The following is a 19,626-nucleotide window of genomic DNA, read 5'->3' on the forward strand; positions in this document are numbered from 1 at the left end:
CCTTGGATGTGTACCATACTCTGGTGTCAGACAAGACAGATTTGGACATGCTCAGGCCAAAGCCAACACCCAGAGCATACTTTCTCCAATCCGCCATCTCACTTCCAAACTGCGCCATCTCTCTCTTCAACCCAAATTGCAAAGAGAATCTGAGAACTGACCCCTGACATGAACCACCTCCATCCCTAAATAGCAGAGAAACGGACATTGCCCCTGGGACTTTAAATGAGATGTTCATGGTGATCAAAAGGGTGAACAAGTGTAGAAGTAAAAATGATTTATTGAAAATAACATCATCCAATAAAAGACATGAGCATGGGGGAACAGATTCATAAAACAGCAACATTGCATAGTAATCCTCTCTTCAACCCACAACTAGACACATGTGGTAGCATTTCCTTATCCTCCTTTGCAGAGCAGGGACTCCTCCCCCTGCCAACAGATTGGTGCGAATAATCTCTAGAAACTTCAGCACCCGCCTTCTTCATGCTGCAGTGCGCCAGAACTGAAATTAAGTCTGTAATGGATTCTGTTTTAACCCTCACAGCGCTGGCGAGAAGTGTCAAAAGACTAGGCTGATCCTCTCCCATGAGCAATGAGACTTCTTGGTTCTTCCCATGTTGTTATAATGCATGTCAACACAGTCTCTTAGAAGTAGACATGTTACTTGCCACCTTCCCATGGAACCAGACGAAATCCCAATGGAGCTAAAGCCGGTTGCTTTGGGCGACTGCTGCAAGCATAACACCTTTGCCCCACGTTGGACGCCAAATGTAGCAAGGTCCCAGGCCTCCTTCAGTTTAATGAGAACCTCCAGGGCCAGAGATACCTGACATCATTCTGTATAATGTGGGTTGCGGGGCATAGTGGGTGCAATGCAAGGTAGATTCATGGGCGCCAGACACTTCTTGAATGCAAAGAGATTTATTTTCTCTTCAACAAACTGTGGGAGAGAGGGTTAGGGCCAGGACACCCTTTGATAGTTAAAAAATCAATTGGCAGACTCTGAGACCTCTACAGGTAGACAGCCATGCAGGGAACGGCATCCAGCAAGACACCATATCTGCATGTGCAGGATTTGCTGTCTCATATGGCAACAGTCCTTAACAGTTTCTAACACAAATTGTAACAGTTCCTTCACTTCCCCTACAATCACTCCTTGTAGGGCTTCACTCAACTAAGCTCCCAGACTCTCTCACTAGACTTGCTGATCCACTGCCACCGGATCCTCTGAGCTCTTCCAATCCTCACTTTCAGTATCTTCCTCAAGCATCACCCCGGCTTCCTTGCTGGGTCCCTAGCTTGGCACTCCAGATACTTCTCAAGCTTCACCCCACTGGCCTGCTCGGTCCCTAGCTTGAAAACCCCTGCCCATTGGCTGATATACCCCATATACTCCTAATCTGCTCTTGCTTTGCCCTTGTCTTATCTAATGTCATTAGGTACCCAGCCACCTAGCGAGAAGTACAGCAATTCCAGACTTAGGAGGAACTCAATTGATCCCTAACAATTGGCCAAGGCAAATACACCTGGCAGGTAAATTTAGGGACAACACTGCCTAAACATCGGGGTGCTACAGTGCCACCTTCAGTCCACAACCAATGAGGTCATAAACGCTTACAAGTACTGAAAGTGTCCAAAGGATGGAGATGGCCAGCTTGGCATAGATTACAACCCAGCACATGGCAAAGATGGGACCCACGACACTTACTTTGCAAGGCCTTGCACACTGGTTCTAAGCATAGTCCCTAGGAGGGTTCTGTTCTGCAGTGTGCCCTAACATGGGGCCCAGCCATGTTCCAAATTACCCTTACCTACAGAACCTCTGTCACTGGTCACCACCATTCTCTCTGCCCTGAATTGGAAGCTCCTTCTTATCACTCTTCATTACATGACATCAAGATTTGACTGAATTGTACATTCTATTCCCTAGATCTCCCCAATACATTGTAAAGTAACTTCTCTTCCAAAGTAACACAGACGGTCTCTCTTAAAGTGGTGTTCCGGACGAAATTATACTTTTTCAATAAAAATACCCCTATAATACACAAGCTTAATATATTCTAGTACAGTTAGTCTGTCAACTAAGGTCTGTTTTGTTAGTTTATAGCAGTAGTTTGTTATTTTATAAACTTACAGCAGGCCGTGGCCATCTTAAGTGTGGGCATCTGAAGCCAGACTGCATTTCTTCCTGGATCTCATCCTTGCAGATCTCGCACATGCTCAGTGCAGCACAAGCAGTGTAATAGGTTTCAGATCAGGTTTCCATAGCAACGGCAGTTTCAGAGGAAGTTGCCGCCCCTTCCCAGAAGGCATTGCAAACAGGAAATGATGCAATGGGCCGCGGCCAGGGAGGAGGAAGTGAAAAATGAATACAGCAGATATACAGTAGGTGCTGAGAAAAAAAATAAAATAATATCCAATTTGTTTACAGTGCACAGTTTAGTGAGGAATGCTGAAGAGTTATAAAAGTGGGTGGAACTCCACTTTAAACAATAGGTTTTTTTAGTGCAATGGTTTTCAACTACAGTCCTCAAGTACCCCCAACGGGCCATGTTTTGGGAACTTCCCTTAGATAAAATAGATCTTATCAATACCATGTCATTGATATTGATTTAAAGCAGTTGTGCAAAGTAAAGGAAAACCTGAAAACATGGCCCGTTGGGGGTATTTGAGGACTGAGGTTGAGAACCACTGCTTTAGTGAATAAAGTTATATTTACCGTTCTGTCCAGGTTCCATAGAAGTACATTTAAACAATATACAGAATCACAATTGCATTTCCACTCTCTCTCTCTAATAATGTACTGGATTTGGCTGTGCGGCGTTGTTCATAACTTTTTATAGCTTAGTTACATCCCAGTAAATAGCATCAAAAGTCCAGTCGTTGGAACCAGTGCTGGGACAAGGTCTTCCAGTGCCCAGGGCAAAGATGCCAAACTGTACCCACTCCCTATTTATGATGTGCAAGTTTAGAGGATCCTATGCCGATCAGTCACTCCCTTGTCTAAGTCACTGTCGCCATCACTACTCCTATCAGACTTGTAACAGATGGAAGGTGCCCCCACCCCTACAGTAAACCATTGCGCCCAGGGCAGCCACACCTCCAGCCCACCCCTTGTCCTGGCCCTGCTTGGAACCCATCAAGGGGTCCCACTAAGGGGAAACTCCACCATGCAGTTCAGCTCTTTACAGTTTCCTCACTGATCACCTCCCATACAGGAACAGACCACGAGGCCCGGTCCAATTCAGAATCAGGAAGCGACACATGCAGGGGAAGGAACATCACAGCACCAAGTGTTAACTCTTACCACACCACACATTAACCCTTTAGTAGGCAAACACATATTTAACCTTTTAGAACCTGCCTATAGGATGATGTGAAGATCTGATAATTATCTAACATTTTTTTTACACCACAATCCTTATACTTAGAAGTAAAATGAGACTTTGACCTGTTTTTTCCACAGTGTATGTTACCTACCTGTGTCAAAAGGTAGAGAAATGTCCTCCTGTTCACTTTTAATAATCATCCCAACCTCCCCTGTGAATGGCTGATCACCCCCCACATACATCTCTACTTCTTCTTCTTTAACCTCCGCTTTTATATTAATCCGTTCTTCACCCTACACCAAAAATAATAGAAAACATCTATAAAAGTCAACTCAAGGCAGACATAAAGGACACAAATGACACGTCATTCAGTATGTACCCTTCGTTGGAAGAACACAAGGATGAAGAGGACCCGCAATGTGTCTGGGCTTAAGACCCACAGAGGAAAGTAATGTATATTTAAAAATAAAAATGGGATGAAAAATGTAGGGCGCTAAAAGTAGCTAGAAATGGGGATGTGGGAAACAAAGGCTGCACTTCAGATGTCGAAGTAAAACTAAGAGACTACACAGAAAAACGTCATCTCATGGCTTAGAATATATATTTAGGGCTAGATGCCCAGCCCCACCTACCTGATGATGGTGAGGGATGGTGTGATCCTCCTGTATGGAATCCCAGGAACACAGAGGATGACCCTCTACCATAGACTGCTGATCTCCGGACTTCTCTTCTTTTTCTACTTTAACCTCAACTTTAATGTCTTTCAGTTGTTCACCCTAAACCCCAAATATGATAAAACGGATTTATAAAAGGAAACAAGAGATGAAATAAAAGCATGTCATTTCGAAGCGTAGCATTCTACAACGTATTTGAGTTCTAATTACTCAGTCCCATCTACCTGATGGTGAGAGATGGTGTGATCTTCCTGTGTGGAATACTGAGGACGGGGACATCTCTCTGGTGGGTTCCCATTACTGGATCCATCTGTAGGAAACACACACACTGACTGAATACATTGTTTCTATGTGTTTATCAGATGATGGGGGATCTAGGTGGACCCTCCGTACTGCTCTCTCCTTTACAATAAAGTCTCCTCTTACCCGGTGATGTGAGGGGCGGCTGATTCTCCATCATGACGTCCTTGTAGAGATCCTTGTGTCCTTCTAAATAAATTAATATTATTACTTCCTCCTCTGCCAGTTCCAACAATGTTTTCTTTTTACTTCCTCACAACTCACTCCTCACCCAGGATGTCCTGTTTAGACCCCTACATCACTTCTTGTTCCATACTTACATCACTTCCTGTTGCTTACTTACATCACTTCCTGTCCCATCACTTCCTATGCATCTATCACTTCCTATCTGCACCTGACATCACTTCCTCTCCAGCTGTGTGTTCACTTCCTGTGTCTGTACAATCACACTCCTCCTGTCTTTGTGTTCTTTTTTTAACAATAATTTTTATTTATTTTATCAAACAAATACAAATCAATTGAAGTTGCAGCATATATTATACAACATTTGTAATACAAAAACTGAGAAAGCATAAAGTATAGTACTGATATAAACCTTGATGGCCTAGTCCAGCCTACCCTGGTTGGGTTCAAGCTAGGACTGGAAGGTCACCACTTTTACTATGCTTCTTACAGTATAAACTAGTCATTACTTTTTGGTTATTCGTTATTTTTAATTTCCCTTCCCAACATTATTGCCTTTTCTGACATTTGTTGCTTACAAGTTAAAATTAGTATTTTTTGCTAGAAAATTACTTATAAACCCCAAATAAATATATAAATATATAAATATATATATATTTAGCAGAGACCCTAGAGTAGGGATGAGCCCGATGTTGGAGTCGAACGTAAGTTTAACTCCAACATCGGGTGTTCGCCCGTTCATCAAATTGTGAATTTTATGGGGTTTTTGTGGTAAATTCGAGTGCCGCGGAACGCCCCATAATGTACTGCGAGATCGCAGTGCATTGACATTGATGATTGGCCAAAGCATGCACCTGACCAGCATGCTTTGGCCACGTTCTGCTGCAAGAGCCATAATTGGCCAAAGGCAGGGTGCCTTTGGCCAATTGTGGCTCAGAGTTACTAAGTACATGCCCCACACTATGTTATATAGCGATCATGTATAGTGTGTGGATGGAGATGATTAAGCTAGATTAGGCAAGCAGGTTAGCTAGTGGCGTGCAGGCAGTGTATTTGATATATATACATATATATATATATATATATATATATATATATATATATATATATATATATATATATATATATATACAGTATCTCACAAAAGTGAGTACACCCCTCACATTTTTGTAAATTTTTATTCTATCTCTTCATGACACTGAAGAAATGACACTTTGCTACAATGTAAAGTAGTGAGTGTACAGCTTGTATAACAGTGTAAATTTGCTGTTCATTCAAAATAACTCAACACACAGCCATTAATGTCTAAACCCCTGGCAACAAAAGTGAGTACACCCCTAAGTGAAAATGTCCAAATTGGGCCCAATTACCCATTTCCCCTCCCCGGTGTCATGTGACTCGTTAGTGTTACAAGGTCTCAGGTCTCGCTCTCACTCTCTCATATTGGTCACTGGAAGTGTAACATGGCACCTCATGGCAAAGCACTATTTGAGGATCTGAAAAAAAGAATTGTTGCTCTACATAAAGATGGCCTAGGCTATATGAAGATTGCCAAGACCCTGAAACTGAGCTGAAGACCGGTGGCCAAGACCATACATCGGTTTAACAGGACAGGATCCACTCAGAACAGGCCTTGCCGTGGTCGACCAAAGAAGTTGAATGCACATACTCAGCGTCATATCCGGAGGTTGTCTTTGGGAAATAGACGTATGAGTGCTGCCAGCATTGCAGAGGTTGAAGGGGTGGGGGGGTGAGCCTGTCAGTGCTCAGACCATAAACTTGGACTGCATGGCTGTCATCCCAGAAGGAAGTGTCTTCTAATGATGATGCACAAGAAAGCCCGCAAACAGTTTGCTGAAGACAATCAGACTAAGGACATGGATTACTGGAACATTGTCCTGTGGTCTGATGAGACCAAGATAAGCTTGGTTCAAATGGTGTCAAGCGTGTGTGGCGGCAACCAGGTGAGGAGTACAAAGACAAGTGTGTCTTGCCTACAGTCAAGCATGGTGGTGGGAGTGTCATGGTCTGGGGCTGCATGAGTTCTGCTGGCACTGGGGAGCAACAGTTCATTTAGGGAACCATGAATGCCAACATGTACTGTGACATACTGAAGCAGAGCATGATCCCCTCCCCTTAGAGACTGTGCCACATGATAACAACCCCAAACACATCTCCAAGATGACCACTGCCTTGCTAAAGAAGCTGAGGTTAAAGGTGATGGATTGGCCAAGCATGTCTCCAGACCTAAACAATATTGAGCATCTGTAGGGCATCCTCAAATGGAAGGTGGAGGCGTGGAAGAGGACTCCAGTGGCAACCTGTGAAGCTCTGGTGAACTCCATGTCCAAGAGGATTAAGACAGTGCTGGAAAACAATGGTGGCCACACAAAATATTGACAATTTGGGCACAATTTGGACATTTTTACTTAGGGGTGTACTCACTTTTGTTGCCAATGGTTTAGACATTAATGGCTGTGTGTTGAGTTATTTTGAGGGGACAGCAAATTTACACCGTTATACAAGCTGTACACTCACTACTTTACATTGTAGCAAAGTGTAATTTCTTCAGTGTTGTCACATGAAAAGATAGAATAAAATATTTACAAAAATGTGAGGGGTGTACTGACTTTTGGAAGACACTCTATTTATACATATTGTTGTGGAAATTTTATTAAGATGTATTTAATATGTATTATTACAGTGTCTCCCAGTGTTAGTTCTCCTGCAGCGGACTGGGGCAGACTGACGCTGGTTGAGACCCGTTTTGGTAGTGGAAAGCTTCTTGAAGTTGCAGAGAAGTGTTTGTACAGTGGGGATATGTCCTCCAGCACAGCGCCCCTGTGCAATGCACAGACGATCGTTTGGGGGGATGTGTTCACTCTGCAAAGACATTATCGGTTATGGAGATGTACGCTCGCGTGTCTCCGTGTGTCTGATCAACACGTAGGGAGGCTATGGCGTGTTCCTGCAGATAATCTCTCATCCTCAGGAATGGTAGTATAATCCGGGTATGTATTGCCCTCTGAAAAATGCAGAATAAGGATTCACACCAATGGTGAAAACAGCAGTCTTTGAGTGCGTTATGGTCGGGGACAGCATCCATGATTTCAAAGCCAGCCATGCAGATTCCTTTGTCTTACTGGAGAGCATGGCTTACAGGTACAGGGGGCGGGAAATCATACACACTGCCCCTGCCCAGACACGCCCATCAACTCCCCATAGTCATTGTTCATTGGTTTTCAAATTTGTATAACTCCTCCTGTTTAAAGGAATGCCTGTGCTTGATTGGCCGATTGTGAGGCTAACAAGCTCTATTGTTATATAAATAAAGATTTCTCCCATTATTGGCAAGTCTGCCTGTGGAGCTAAGGATGTGAGGATGGTGGTCATGTCTATTTACTTTGAAAGATACGAGAAACAGGATTGTACACAGATGCATTATACCAAAAGGCTGAAAGGGTGCTTTATTAGGATACATGGATTACGCGTAGTGTATAGTGGAAGTTCCATGACAATATATACTCTGCATTTAGTGTAGACTAGATATTCAGTGTAGACTCTATATTCAGTCAGTGTAGTATATATAACACAGTGTATTGAAGTGGTTAAGAGGAACCACACGCCAAAATGTAAAAAAAAATGGCGTGGGGGTCCCCCCCAAAATCCATACCAGGCTCTTCAGGTCTGGTATGGATTTTAAGGGGAACCCTGCGCCAATTTTTTTTTTAAATAGCGTAGGGGTCCCCCCAAAATCCGTACCAGACCCTTATCCGAGCAAGCAGCCTGGTAGGCCAGGAAAGGGGAGGTTGATGAGCGAGCACCCCCCCCACCTGAACCATACCAGGGCATTTGCCCTCAACATGGGAAGTGTGCTTTGGGGTCCCCCCAAAGTACCTTGTCCCCATGTTGATGTTGTTTGCCCTCAACAGGAGACCAACTTGGCAGCCAAGGATAATGTTAAAGCTTCTATGGCAATATCTGAGTGGATTGCAACAAGGGTGTCAGGAACCATGAATCAGACTGAGACAGAAAATGCAGTAAAAAAAAAAAAAAAATCACACCTTTAATTTAATAGAAAAAAATAGTACAGATCAGGAACATAATCAAAACATAAGCCAGGGTTCATAATCAGACGAGCCGGTATTCAGGAAGCCAGAGATCAGTGTAGTCAGAAGCCAAAGATCAGGAACCAGAAGGGACGTCAGCCGGGCAAAGTCTTTAACAGGAACTCAGCAGAGACACTCAGGATATGTTAAATAGGGTGAAGGCATGACAGACATGAACAAGGCAGTTTAAATGGCTAGAAGGGGCTGGATGTAGGCTGGACTGATGAGGCAGGTAATACACAGAGCTCTTCATACTATGACCCTCCAGATGTTCAGGAACTACAATTCCCACTGTGATGGGAGGGCCCGTGGAACTCAGAATACATCTTATGTCTAAGTCACCCTGTGCCATCCTGGCACAGGGTGAGTGAGAAAATATATCTTGGATTACTTAAAATGGGACAGTAATATTTGTCCACAATATCTCCCAGGATGTATGTAGAGACTATTATTGGTTTGGTTGATTCTGAACGCAACCTGTTAATTGAATGAGCTGATCACATTGTCCTCTATACAATGTAGGAGACGGGACGACTCCTATTGGAGCTCATGTTAATAAGGTTAATTAGGTTTTGTTTGTATTGTTAATTGTAATTAGCTCCAGCTATTGTGTTTATATTACTGTGTGAAGCTCGGTGCCCACAAGTCTGGGCGAAAGGTCATGTCTCAGTCACCTAGGCTGTATAAAGGATTAGATAATTAGCTCATGTTAATTAGGTTACAGTTGTATTGTTAGAGGAGGTTCCAACAGCATATAAAGTCTTGTAATTTTGATTCTAAATAAAGTTAGTCCTGATGTACTCCAAGACTGGTGTTGTCTAGTTCTTGGGGGTTCCTATAGCCAGATCCATTGGACTTGTGTTCCAGAACTTAGGAAGCGGTATACAGACGGAAGCACTCAAGCAGAGTGAGGGACGTTCTGTGACATTGGTGGCAAGCAGTGGGAAAGCTTCCTGAAGTCTGGGACATCCAAACCTCCAACTGGATCCAAGATCAGCATAGCAGACTTCAGTCACCCCAGCGGAGATATGGACCTGGCATCAGAATTCCCGGGGCTGCTGCGGATCATCCTTTCAACATACACCAGGACTGCGTCTGAGGATGAATACCTGGAGCTCAGGCAGCAAATTCGGGTGGAGCTCTGGATTGCAGCCCTCCGTCTCGCTGGTATAAAACAGGGCAAGTGCTTTCCAACCCAAGAGCAACGGGCCAGTGACCAACGGGCATTGCGGATGGCATTCCTGGAAGAGCAGCCCCAGGAGCAATGGGTGACTGAGTTGGACAGGTTGGTCCAGCAGGAGATAGAGCCGGACAATCGTTATCGGGCTCTGCAATGGCACGCAGAGGAGGGATATTTAGGGGAGACAACAGAATGCTCTCCGGAGGGATATGACTTTGGCGGCCCTGGATTGCTGTGGGAGAACCTTACAGATCTTTTTATGTTTGGCGATGAAGGGGAACCTGACCTTGAGGACCTGAGAGACTATAGAGAGTCTATGCTCGGTCTTGCAGGGGTCTCATAGCTCAAACCTGATCTGGACCATTTGCTAAGGAAGGAACAGCATCTGGAAAGGGCATACAGGAAACTGCTAGAACAAGTTCAGCAGCATGCCAGAGAATCGGCAGTGGAAAATCCGGAGATTGCCATCCCCAAACTTGAAGTGCTGACAACAGGGCAGAGCTCTGCTAACCTCTGCCCAGAAATGATAGCATCTTCTGGGTTCCATGGACAGGAGATGGTGAACCTCTATCCCCAGACATCAGTTGCAGAGACATGGGATTTGATAGACTTTTCTGCTGAGGAAGAACAACCTGATGAGCCTCCAGCAGAAGAGCTGCTATCAGGGCCAAAGTTCACTGTGTTCTGCCCAGCACCAACAGTGGCTTCGGCCTTCCTGAGAGAAGAGGTAGTCGGCCTTTCTCCCACAACACTGACAGGGACATGTGATTTTCTGCCAGTAGCATCTATGGAGTTAAAACAAACTTCTCCAGCTGAAGATCTGGTAACTGAACAGAGGGTCCAAGACCTCTGTCCCTCACTTTTACCAATTCCAGAGACTGGGGATTTAATAGACGTTTCTGTAGAGGAGGAACCACCTGGCAAACCCCCAGCAGAAGTGCTGGCAACCGGACAGAGGGTCCAAGACCTCTGCCCCACACCTGCAGCAATTGTGGAGGCTCAGGCTGAGAAGATGGCAATCACTTCCCAGCAGCAGATACAGGGGGAGAAGGGAGAGGAGGTGTGTGTTGTCCCTCCCCAACAGTTTGCCAGGGTGGAGGAAGCAGGCTTTCCTCCCCAGCAAAGATCTGTGTACCTGGGAGACAGTACCATCGACATGTCGTCCCAGCAGCCAGATGAGGGAATGGAAAAGGAAGCAGCCGGCTCACCTCCCCAATGGCAGCTACACAGTTTGGGAGTGGAGGAAGCTAGCCTCCTGCCCCAACGGTTAGCCGGAGCGGAGGATGCGGAGTCCCCAGCAGAAGTGCTGGCAACAGGGCAGAGTGTTACCAACCTCTGCCCAGCACCGGCAACAACTACAGAGTTCCAGGGAGGCGGGGCAGTCGGCCTTCCTCTCCAACAGTTAGCCGGAACAGATGGTGTGGGGTTTCCATCAGAAGGGCTGGCAACAGGGCCGAGGACTGCTGGACTCTGCCCTCAACTAACAGAGGATGGATTTCCTGTGAAGGTGGATGGGACTTCAGTCTCCACCTGTATACCCCAGGGATGCTGGGCAGTGGGCCCCGATCCCCAACAGCATGACAGAGTGAGCCCAGACACCCTGTCTTCTCTCCAGCGGCAGAAAGGATTCCAGGGAGAAGAGCCAGTCCAGGCCTCTCCCCAGCGGCAGATATGTTCTCTGAGAGAGGCAGAGGTTGGCTGGGTGAGTAATACTCTGTTTGGAACAATTTGTTTGGGGTACTGTGTGGGTACAGGCATTAGAGGACTGGAACTACTTACTAACTTCGGAGTCAACCCGTCTGGGGTCTCCTCCTGTGTTAGTCTCCTGCCGAAAGGGGAGAGATGTGACGGGAGGGCCCGTGGAACTCAGAATACATCTTATGTCTAAGACACCCTGTGCCATCCTGGCACAGGGTGAGTGAGAAAATATATCTTGGATTACTTAAAATTTGTCCACAATATCTCCCAGGATGTATGTAGAGACTATTATTGGTTTGGTTGATTCTGAATGCAACCTGTTAATTGAATGAGCTGATCACATTGTCCTCTATACAATGTAGGAGACAGGACGACTCCTATTGGAGCTCATGTTAATAAGGTTAATTAGGTTTTGTTTGTATTGTTAATTGTAATTAGCTCCAGCTATTGTGTTTATATTACTGTGTGAAGCTCGGTGCCCACAAGTCTGGGCGAAAGGTCATGTCTCAGTCACCTAGGCTGTATGAAGGATTAGATAATTAGCTCATGTTAATTAGGTTACAGTTGTATTGTTAGAGGAGGTTCCAACAGCATATAAAGTCTTGTAATTTTGATTCTAAATAAAGTTAGTCCTGATGTACTCCAAGACTGGTGTTGTCTAGTTCTTGGGGGTTCCTATAGCCAGATCCATTGGACTTGTGTTCCAGAACTTAGGAAGCGGTATACAGACGGAAGCACTCAAGCGGAGTGAGGGACGTTCCGTGACACCCACCATGCCTAGTCATGTCTGTGAATGTCAGAGTATTACAATGCCTCATGGGACGTGTAGTTCTGCAACAGCTGGAGGGCCGAAGTTTGGAGATCCCTGATCTACAACATCAATAAGGAATCTCACTCATATGAATTCCCTGGTGTTGCAAAAGGTTTCCTTTCCTAGTGAAAGATTTCCCGCACTCTGAACAGGAATAAGGACGCTCACCTGTGTGAATTCTTTGATGTTTAACAAGGTTTCCTTTTTCAGGTAAAGATTTCCCGCACTCTGAACATGAATAAGGACGCTCGCCTGTGTGAATTCTAAAATGTTTAACAAGGAATCCTTTCTGACTGAAAGATTTCCCGCACTCAGAACATGAATAAGGACGCTCACCTGTGTAAATTCTAAAATGTTTAACAAGGTCTACTTTTTGAGTGAAAGATTTCCTGCACTCTGAACATGAATAACGACACTCACCTGTGTGAATTCTAAGATGTTTAACAAGAGGTCCTTTATGATTGAAAGATTTCCCGCACTCTGAACAAGGGAAAGGACGCTCATCCGTGTGAACGCTCTGGTGCTGATTAAGTGCTCCTTTCCGATTGAAAGATTTCCCGCACTCTGAACACGAATAAGGACACTCGCCTGTGTGAATTCTCTGATGTGTAACAAGGGTTCCTTTTTCAGTAAATGATTTCCCGCACTCTGAACATGAATAAGGACGCTCACCTGTGTGAATTCTAAGATGTTTAACAAGGTCTACTTTTTGAGTGAAAGATTTCCCACACTCTGAACAAGGGAAAGGACGCTCACTCGTGTGAACGCTCTGGTGCTGAATAAGGTTTCCTTTCAGAGTGAAAGATTTCCCACACTCTGAACATGAATAAGGACGCTCACCCGTGTGAATTCTCTGGTGTTCAACAAGTGCTCTTTTCCGAGTGAAAGATTTCCCGCACTCTGAACAAGGGAAAGGATGCTCACTCGTGTGAATTCTCTGGTGCTGAATAAGATTTCCTTTCTTAGTGAAAGATTTCCCGCACTCTGAACATGAGAATAAAATGTCACCTCGGTGATCTCCTTCATGGGGTGAGGAAGATTCCTTGGGATTAGAAGGATCTGTTGATTGATCTGCAGTGTGAGATCTTACATGGATATTTACAATCATAGTATGTGATTGATGAGAAGATTCCCCCTGATCAGAGGGATCCATTGATGTCTCCGGACAGGAAGGTCTGTGATGTATATTTTGTGTATTTGGATTTGCTCCTGGAGGATCCTGTGTGATGACATTATCTTCTGACTTACAATCAGCAGATAATAGAAGATGTCTCTCCAAGGAATTCCTGACATCACATCCATCTGTTGGAAAGAAATAAAACAAATATAATAAATCTCAGTAGATGACAAATAACTGGAGTTTTAGCTCCTCCTCCCCGTCGGTGGAATAAGTGGAAATGCCGATCTCACAGCTGGGCTCCTGTTCTCCCTCCAAAATGATTCAGAAAAGTCTTCACACCGAGTCCATATATGATCTGCTAATTCTATAATAATAAATAGCTATGACTGGGGCTTCATTATCCAAAACGCGTTAGTGGATTGTTAGTACATCGGATTGGCTGGATTTTATATTAAGAGTTTGCAGATCATATACAGTACCTGACTGCGAGATTGTGTTTCCAGCGAGATCCCATCACGCTGGTTCTCAGCGACAGGGTACTGTGCATGTTGCGCTGGCTTGCTCATCAGGAAAGGAAAACTTTTGTTTTCCTTTCGCGATGAGCGACAGACAGTGCTGACAGCTGTCTGGTATGAATCATGAGGGGGAACGCCGTGCCAAATTTTAAATGAAAAAAACGGCATGGGTTCCCCTCCAGGGACATACCAGGCCCTTAGGTCTGGTATGGATTTTAAGGGAAACCCCCTACGCTGAAAAATCGGCGTAGGAGTCCCCCAAAATCCATACCAGACCCTTATCCAAGCGCGCAGCCCGGCCGGTCAGGAAAGGGGGTGGGGACGAGCGAGCGCCCCCCCCCTCCCTCCTGAACCGTACCAGGCCGCATGCCCTCAACATTGTGGGTGGGTACTTTGGGGCAGGGGGGCGCCCTGCGGGCCTCCCCACCCCAAAGCACCTTGTCCCCATGTTGATAAGGACAAGGGCCTCTTCCCGACAACCCTGGCCGTTGGTTGTCAGGGTCTGCGGGCGTCGGGCTTATCGGAATCCGGGAGCCCCCTTTAATAAGGGGGCCCCCAGATCCCGGCCCCCCACCCTATGTGAATGAGTATGGGGTACATCGTACCCCTACCCATCCACCTGTGGAAAAAAGTGTCAATAAATAAAACACACTACACAGGTTTTTAAAGTAATTTATTAAGCAGCTCCGGGGGTCTTCCTCTGACTTTGGGGTCTTCTTCCGACTTTGGGGGTCTTCTTCCGACTTCGGGGGTCTTCTTCCGACTTCTCCGCTCTCTCTGGCCTCTTCTCCCGGTGTCCGGTTCTTCTGCCGGGCTCCTCCGCTATCTTCTGCCACTATTTTGCTAGCCGGTGGCCCGGTCTTCTACGCCGTCTTGTCCCCTCTTCTCTTCTTCCGATGTTGACACGATGCTCTCTCCCGCTGGAATGCTGTGTGCGAGCTGCGCAACCATTTATATAGGCATGGGGCATGGTCACCGGGTGATGTCGCCCGGTGACCCCCTCCCTTATGACGCCACAGTCCCTGCGCATGCTGGGACTGTGACATCACAAGGGGGTGGGGTCACCACCTATATAAATGGTTGCGCAGCTCGCACACAGCATTCCAGCGGGAGAGAGCGTCGTGTCAACATCGGAAGAAGAGAAGAGGGGACAAGACGGCGCAGAAGACCGGGCCACCGCTAGCAAAAGAGCGACAGAAGATAGCAGAGGAGCCCGGCAGAAGAACTGGACACCGGGAGAAGAGGCCGAACACCGGGAGAAGAGGCCGGAGAGAGCGCAGAAGTCGGAAGAAGACCACCAAAGTCGGAAGAAGACCCCGAAGTCGGAAGAAGACCCCAAAGTTGGAAGACGACCCCTGGAGCTGCTTAATAAGTTACTTTAAAAACCCGTGTAGTGTGTTTTATTTATTGACACTTCTTTTCCCCCAGGTGAATGGGTAGGGGTACAATGTACCCCATACTCATTCACATAGGGTGGGGGGCCAGGATCTGGGGGCCCCCTTATTAAAGGGGGCTCCCGGATTCTGATAAGCCCTCCGCCTGCAGACCCCGACAACCAACGGCCAGGGTTGTTGGGAAGAGGCCCTTGTCCTCATCAACATGGGGACAAGGTGTTTTGTTGAGGGCATGCGGCCTGGTACGGTTCGGGGGGGGGGGGGTCGCTAGCTCCTCCCCACCCCCTTTCCTGACCGGCTGGGCTGAGTGCTCGGATAAGGGTCTGGTATGGATTTTGGGGGGGACCCCCACACCGATTTTTCAGCATAGGGGGTTCCCCTTAAAATCCATACCAGACCTAAGGGCCTGGTATGCCCCTGGAGGGGAACCCACACCGGTAGACAACCTAAGCTGTTAGTGCAATGGTTTATTAAAGGGTTAGATCACCTCTGCAGAAGATCTGTAAAGCTGAAATAACACCAGATCCCCTCCCCACCCTCCTGGACCCCGCTTTACATGTGATGGCTCTGACCAATCAGAATCCATCTGGTCCATCCTGGCAGCTCAGTATGGAGAAGACAGAGCAGTGGGGTATTTCATATCCCCTGACTATTGGAGTGGTGAGAGAGCCCTGATAGTAAAGGATGGCTGACGGTAAGTACGGTGAGGACCGGGGGTGGGGGGTGAAGGGGGTCCGGTGTTAGGAAAACAAACCCTTTAATGTGACTTTAGGGGTCTGTTTGACCAGTGATGTCTTATCTGCCTTCCATTGAAGGTAATGAAGTGCAGATTGTGCTCCATTCGCTTTGCCCCTCAACCACAGCAACCCAGGAAAATGACAGCCGGACCAGGAAGTGATGTCATCCACATACAGTGTATCTGCAATGTATTCACAGCGCTTCACTTTTTCCACATTTTTTTATGTTACAGCCTTATTTCAAAATGGATTAAATTATTTTCCTTAAAATTCTACAAACAATCCCCCATAAAGACAACGTGAAATAAATTTGTTTGAAATCTTTGCAGATTTATTAAAAATAAATAACGAAAACTTTGCAGATTTATTAAAAATAAATAACGAAAAAATCCCATGTACCTAAGTATCACAGCCTTTGCTCAATACTTTGGTGAAGCCCCTTTGGCACCAATTACAGCCTCAAGTCTTTTTAAGTATGATTCTACAAGCTTGGCACATATTTTTGGCCAGTTTCTCCCATTCTTCTTTGCCACTGATAGGTGGCATTGATAGGCAGCATTGATGGGCACTGATATGCTGCACTGATAGGCAGCACTGATGGGCAGCATTGATGGCAACTGATAAGTCGCACTGATGGGCACTGATATGCTGCAATGGGGTGGCATTAATGATCAATGATTGCTGGCACTGATAGGCGGCATTGATGAGCACTGATAGGCAGCACTCATAGGCTGCACTGGTGGGCACTGATACGCAGCGTTGATAAGCACTGATATGCTGCACTGATAGGCTGCATTGATGGGCACTGATAGGCGGCACTGATGGGCACTGATAGGCAACATTGATGGGCACTGATAGGCGGCACTGATGGGCATTGATGGGCACTGATAGACAGCACTGATAAGCTGCACTGGTAGGGGGCATTGATGAGTATTCAATAAACAAAGTAAGTACAGCGCAAAAAAAATGTTATATTCATGAATAAAGGGGATAATGAATAGTCCAATCATAAACTGGCAGTCAAAAAGTTCATTAACGATAAGGAAATCACCCTCTTCTGGGGATGCTTGTATAAGGCACTTATCCAGGAGATGTAATGAAAAATAAGATTGTGCTTACCAGATCCAATTGACCCCTTGGTTATAGGGGGTCTAAAACGGCATGAATGGACCCGTGGCAAGCTGCTGGGCTGGCTGTCATCTGCAGGTCAGGTAAATTCTTTGAAACACGGAAAACACCTCAGGTATCAGATGTGAGGTTATGTAGCATGTGCTGCAGAATGATTCAGGGGATTAAAGAGAAATAAATAACAACTCACTATACACTTTCTGTGTGTTGTTATTGGGGATTTAACTGCACATAGACTACATTGTACAAGATCCTGTGCAGCTAAAGGTGGATTCCAGAGAGAGCATACAGCACATGATAGCCATCTCTGCAGTATACCAGCATCACATCTGATACCTGAGGTGTTTTCCATGTTTCAAAGAATTTACCTGACCTGCAGATGACAGCCAGCCCAGCAGCTTGCCACGGGTCCATTCATGCCGTTTTAGACCCCCTATAACCAAGGGGTCAATTGGATCTGGTAAGCACAATCTTATTTTTCATTACATCTCCTGGATAAGTGCTTTATACAAGCATCCCCAGAAGAGGGTGATTTCCTTATCGTTAATGAACTTTTTGACTGCCAATTTATGATTGGACTATTCATTATCCCCTTTATTCATGAATATAAATTTTTTTTTGCCCTGCACTTACTTTGTTTATTGAATGTTATTGAGGTTGGTGTTATCCTTTTAGTGTTCAGCTTGCATTAGTCTAAATTTTGGTTTGCGCTGATTGTCCCTATACTTTGCATTGATGAGTATGTATGTTAGCCCAACATTGAAAGAACAATTAAACGCTTTGAATCTAAGTGGCCACCTGCAGCTGCAATGTTCAGTTAACATCTCTCTTTCTACCAAGACCTCTGGAGTGCATTCTATTCTTGAAATATATATATATAAATTGTGTTTTATAGTTTGCCCCCCTACTTTTGTCCCTGTCCCCCCATGTGCCCCCCCCTAAATATGAAAGCTGGAGACTCCACTGCTTACAGGTACTGAAAGTGTCCAAAGGATGGAGATGGACAGCTTGGCAGGGATCACAACCCAGCACATGGAAAAGACGGGAAGAACCACACTCACTCTGCAAGGCCTTGCACAACGTGGTTCTAAGCATAGCCCCTAGGAGGGTTCTGCTCTGCAGTGGGCCCAAACATAGGAGCCCAGCCAGGTGCCAAACTTCCCTTCCCTACAGAACCTCTGTCACCGGTCACCACCATTCTCTCTGTCCCGAACTGGAGGCTCCTTCTTATTACTCTTCACTCCATAACATCAAAACTTAATTGAATTGTACATTCTGTTCCCCAGTTCTCCCCAATAAACTGTAAAGTCCCTTCTCTTCCAAAGTAACACAGACAGTTACTCTTAAACAATAGGTTCTTTAATGCAATGGTTCTCAACCTCAGTCCTCAAGTACCCCCAATGGGACATGTTTTGGGAACGTCCCTTAGATAAAATAGCTCCATACATACACCATACAGGGATATACAATGTAATACTGACATAAAATCACACACATAGGTGGACTTGTGTCTTTTTTCAACCTCGCCTACTATGCAACTATGTAATCGCTGCTTTAGTGAATAAAGTTATATTTACCATTCTGTCCAGGTTCCATAGAAGTACATTTGAGGGATATACAGAATCACAATTGCATTTCCACTCTCTCTCTCTAATAACAATGTACTGGGTTTGGCTGTGCGGCGTGGTTCATAACTTTTTATAGCTTAGTTGCATCCCAGTAAATAGCATCAAAAGTCCAGTCCTTGGAACCAGTGCTGGGACAAGGTCTTCCAGTGCCCAGGGCAAAGATGCTAAACTGCACCCACTCCTCATTCATCATGTGCAAGTTTAGGGGATCCTACACCGATCAGTCACTCCCTTGTCTAAATCACTGTCACTATTACTACTCCTATCAGCCTTGTAACAGAAGGAAGGCACCCCCATCCCTACAGTAAACCATTGCACCCAGGGCAGCCACACCTCCTGCCCACCACTTGTCCTGGCCCTTCTTGGAACCCATCCAGGGCTCCCGCTAAGGGGAAACTCCACCACAAAGTTCAGATCACCTCTTTACAGCGTCCTCACTGATTACCTCCCATACAGGAACAGATCCGGTTCAGAATCAGGAAGTGACACATGCAGGGGAAGGAACATCACAGCACCAAGTGTTAACTCTTACCACACCACACATTAAGCCTTTAGTAGGCAAACACATATTTCACCTTTTAGAACCTGACTATAGGATGATGTGAAGATCTGATAATTAACTAACTTTTTTTTTACACTACAATCCTTATATCCTTATACTTAGAATGTCTGTTACCTACCTGTGTCAAAAGGTAGAGAAATGTCCTCCTGTTCACTTTTCATAATCATCCCAACCTCCTCCGTGAATGGCTGATCACCCCCCACATACGTCTCTACTACTTCTTCTTTAACCTCAGCTTTTATATTAATCTGTTCT

The 19,626-nt window shown here is 45.6% G+C and overlaps 1 protein-coding gene across 1 annotated transcript in view; it reads right to left on the reverse strand.

Moving 5' to 3' along the window:
• The window catches only part of LOC141105160 (uncharacterized), a 236,290-nt gene extending 217,021 nt beyond the window's left edge, over positions 1-19,269 (reverse strand). Inside the window, 5 exon segments of the mRNA XM_073595050.1 lie at positions 3,484-3,625; positions 3,965-4,108; positions 4,231-4,316; positions 12,708-13,589; positions 18,759-19,269. Of these exon segments, the coding sequence (XP_073451151.1) occupies positions 3,484-3,625; positions 3,965-4,108; positions 4,231-4,316; positions 12,708-13,589; positions 18,759-18,777 (1,273 nt within the window). The 5' untranslated portion in view covers positions 18,778-19,269.
• Positions 19,270-19,626: the final 357 nt, after the last annotated feature.

Source organism: Aquarana catesbeiana, linkage group LG08 (genome assembly GCF_042186555.1).
Source record: "Aquarana catesbeiana isolate 2022-GZ linkage group LG08, ASM4218655v1, whole genome shotgun sequence".
In the NCBI taxonomy this organism is placed as follows: Eukaryota; Metazoa; Chordata; class Amphibia; order Anura; family Ranidae; genus Aquarana; species Aquarana catesbeiana.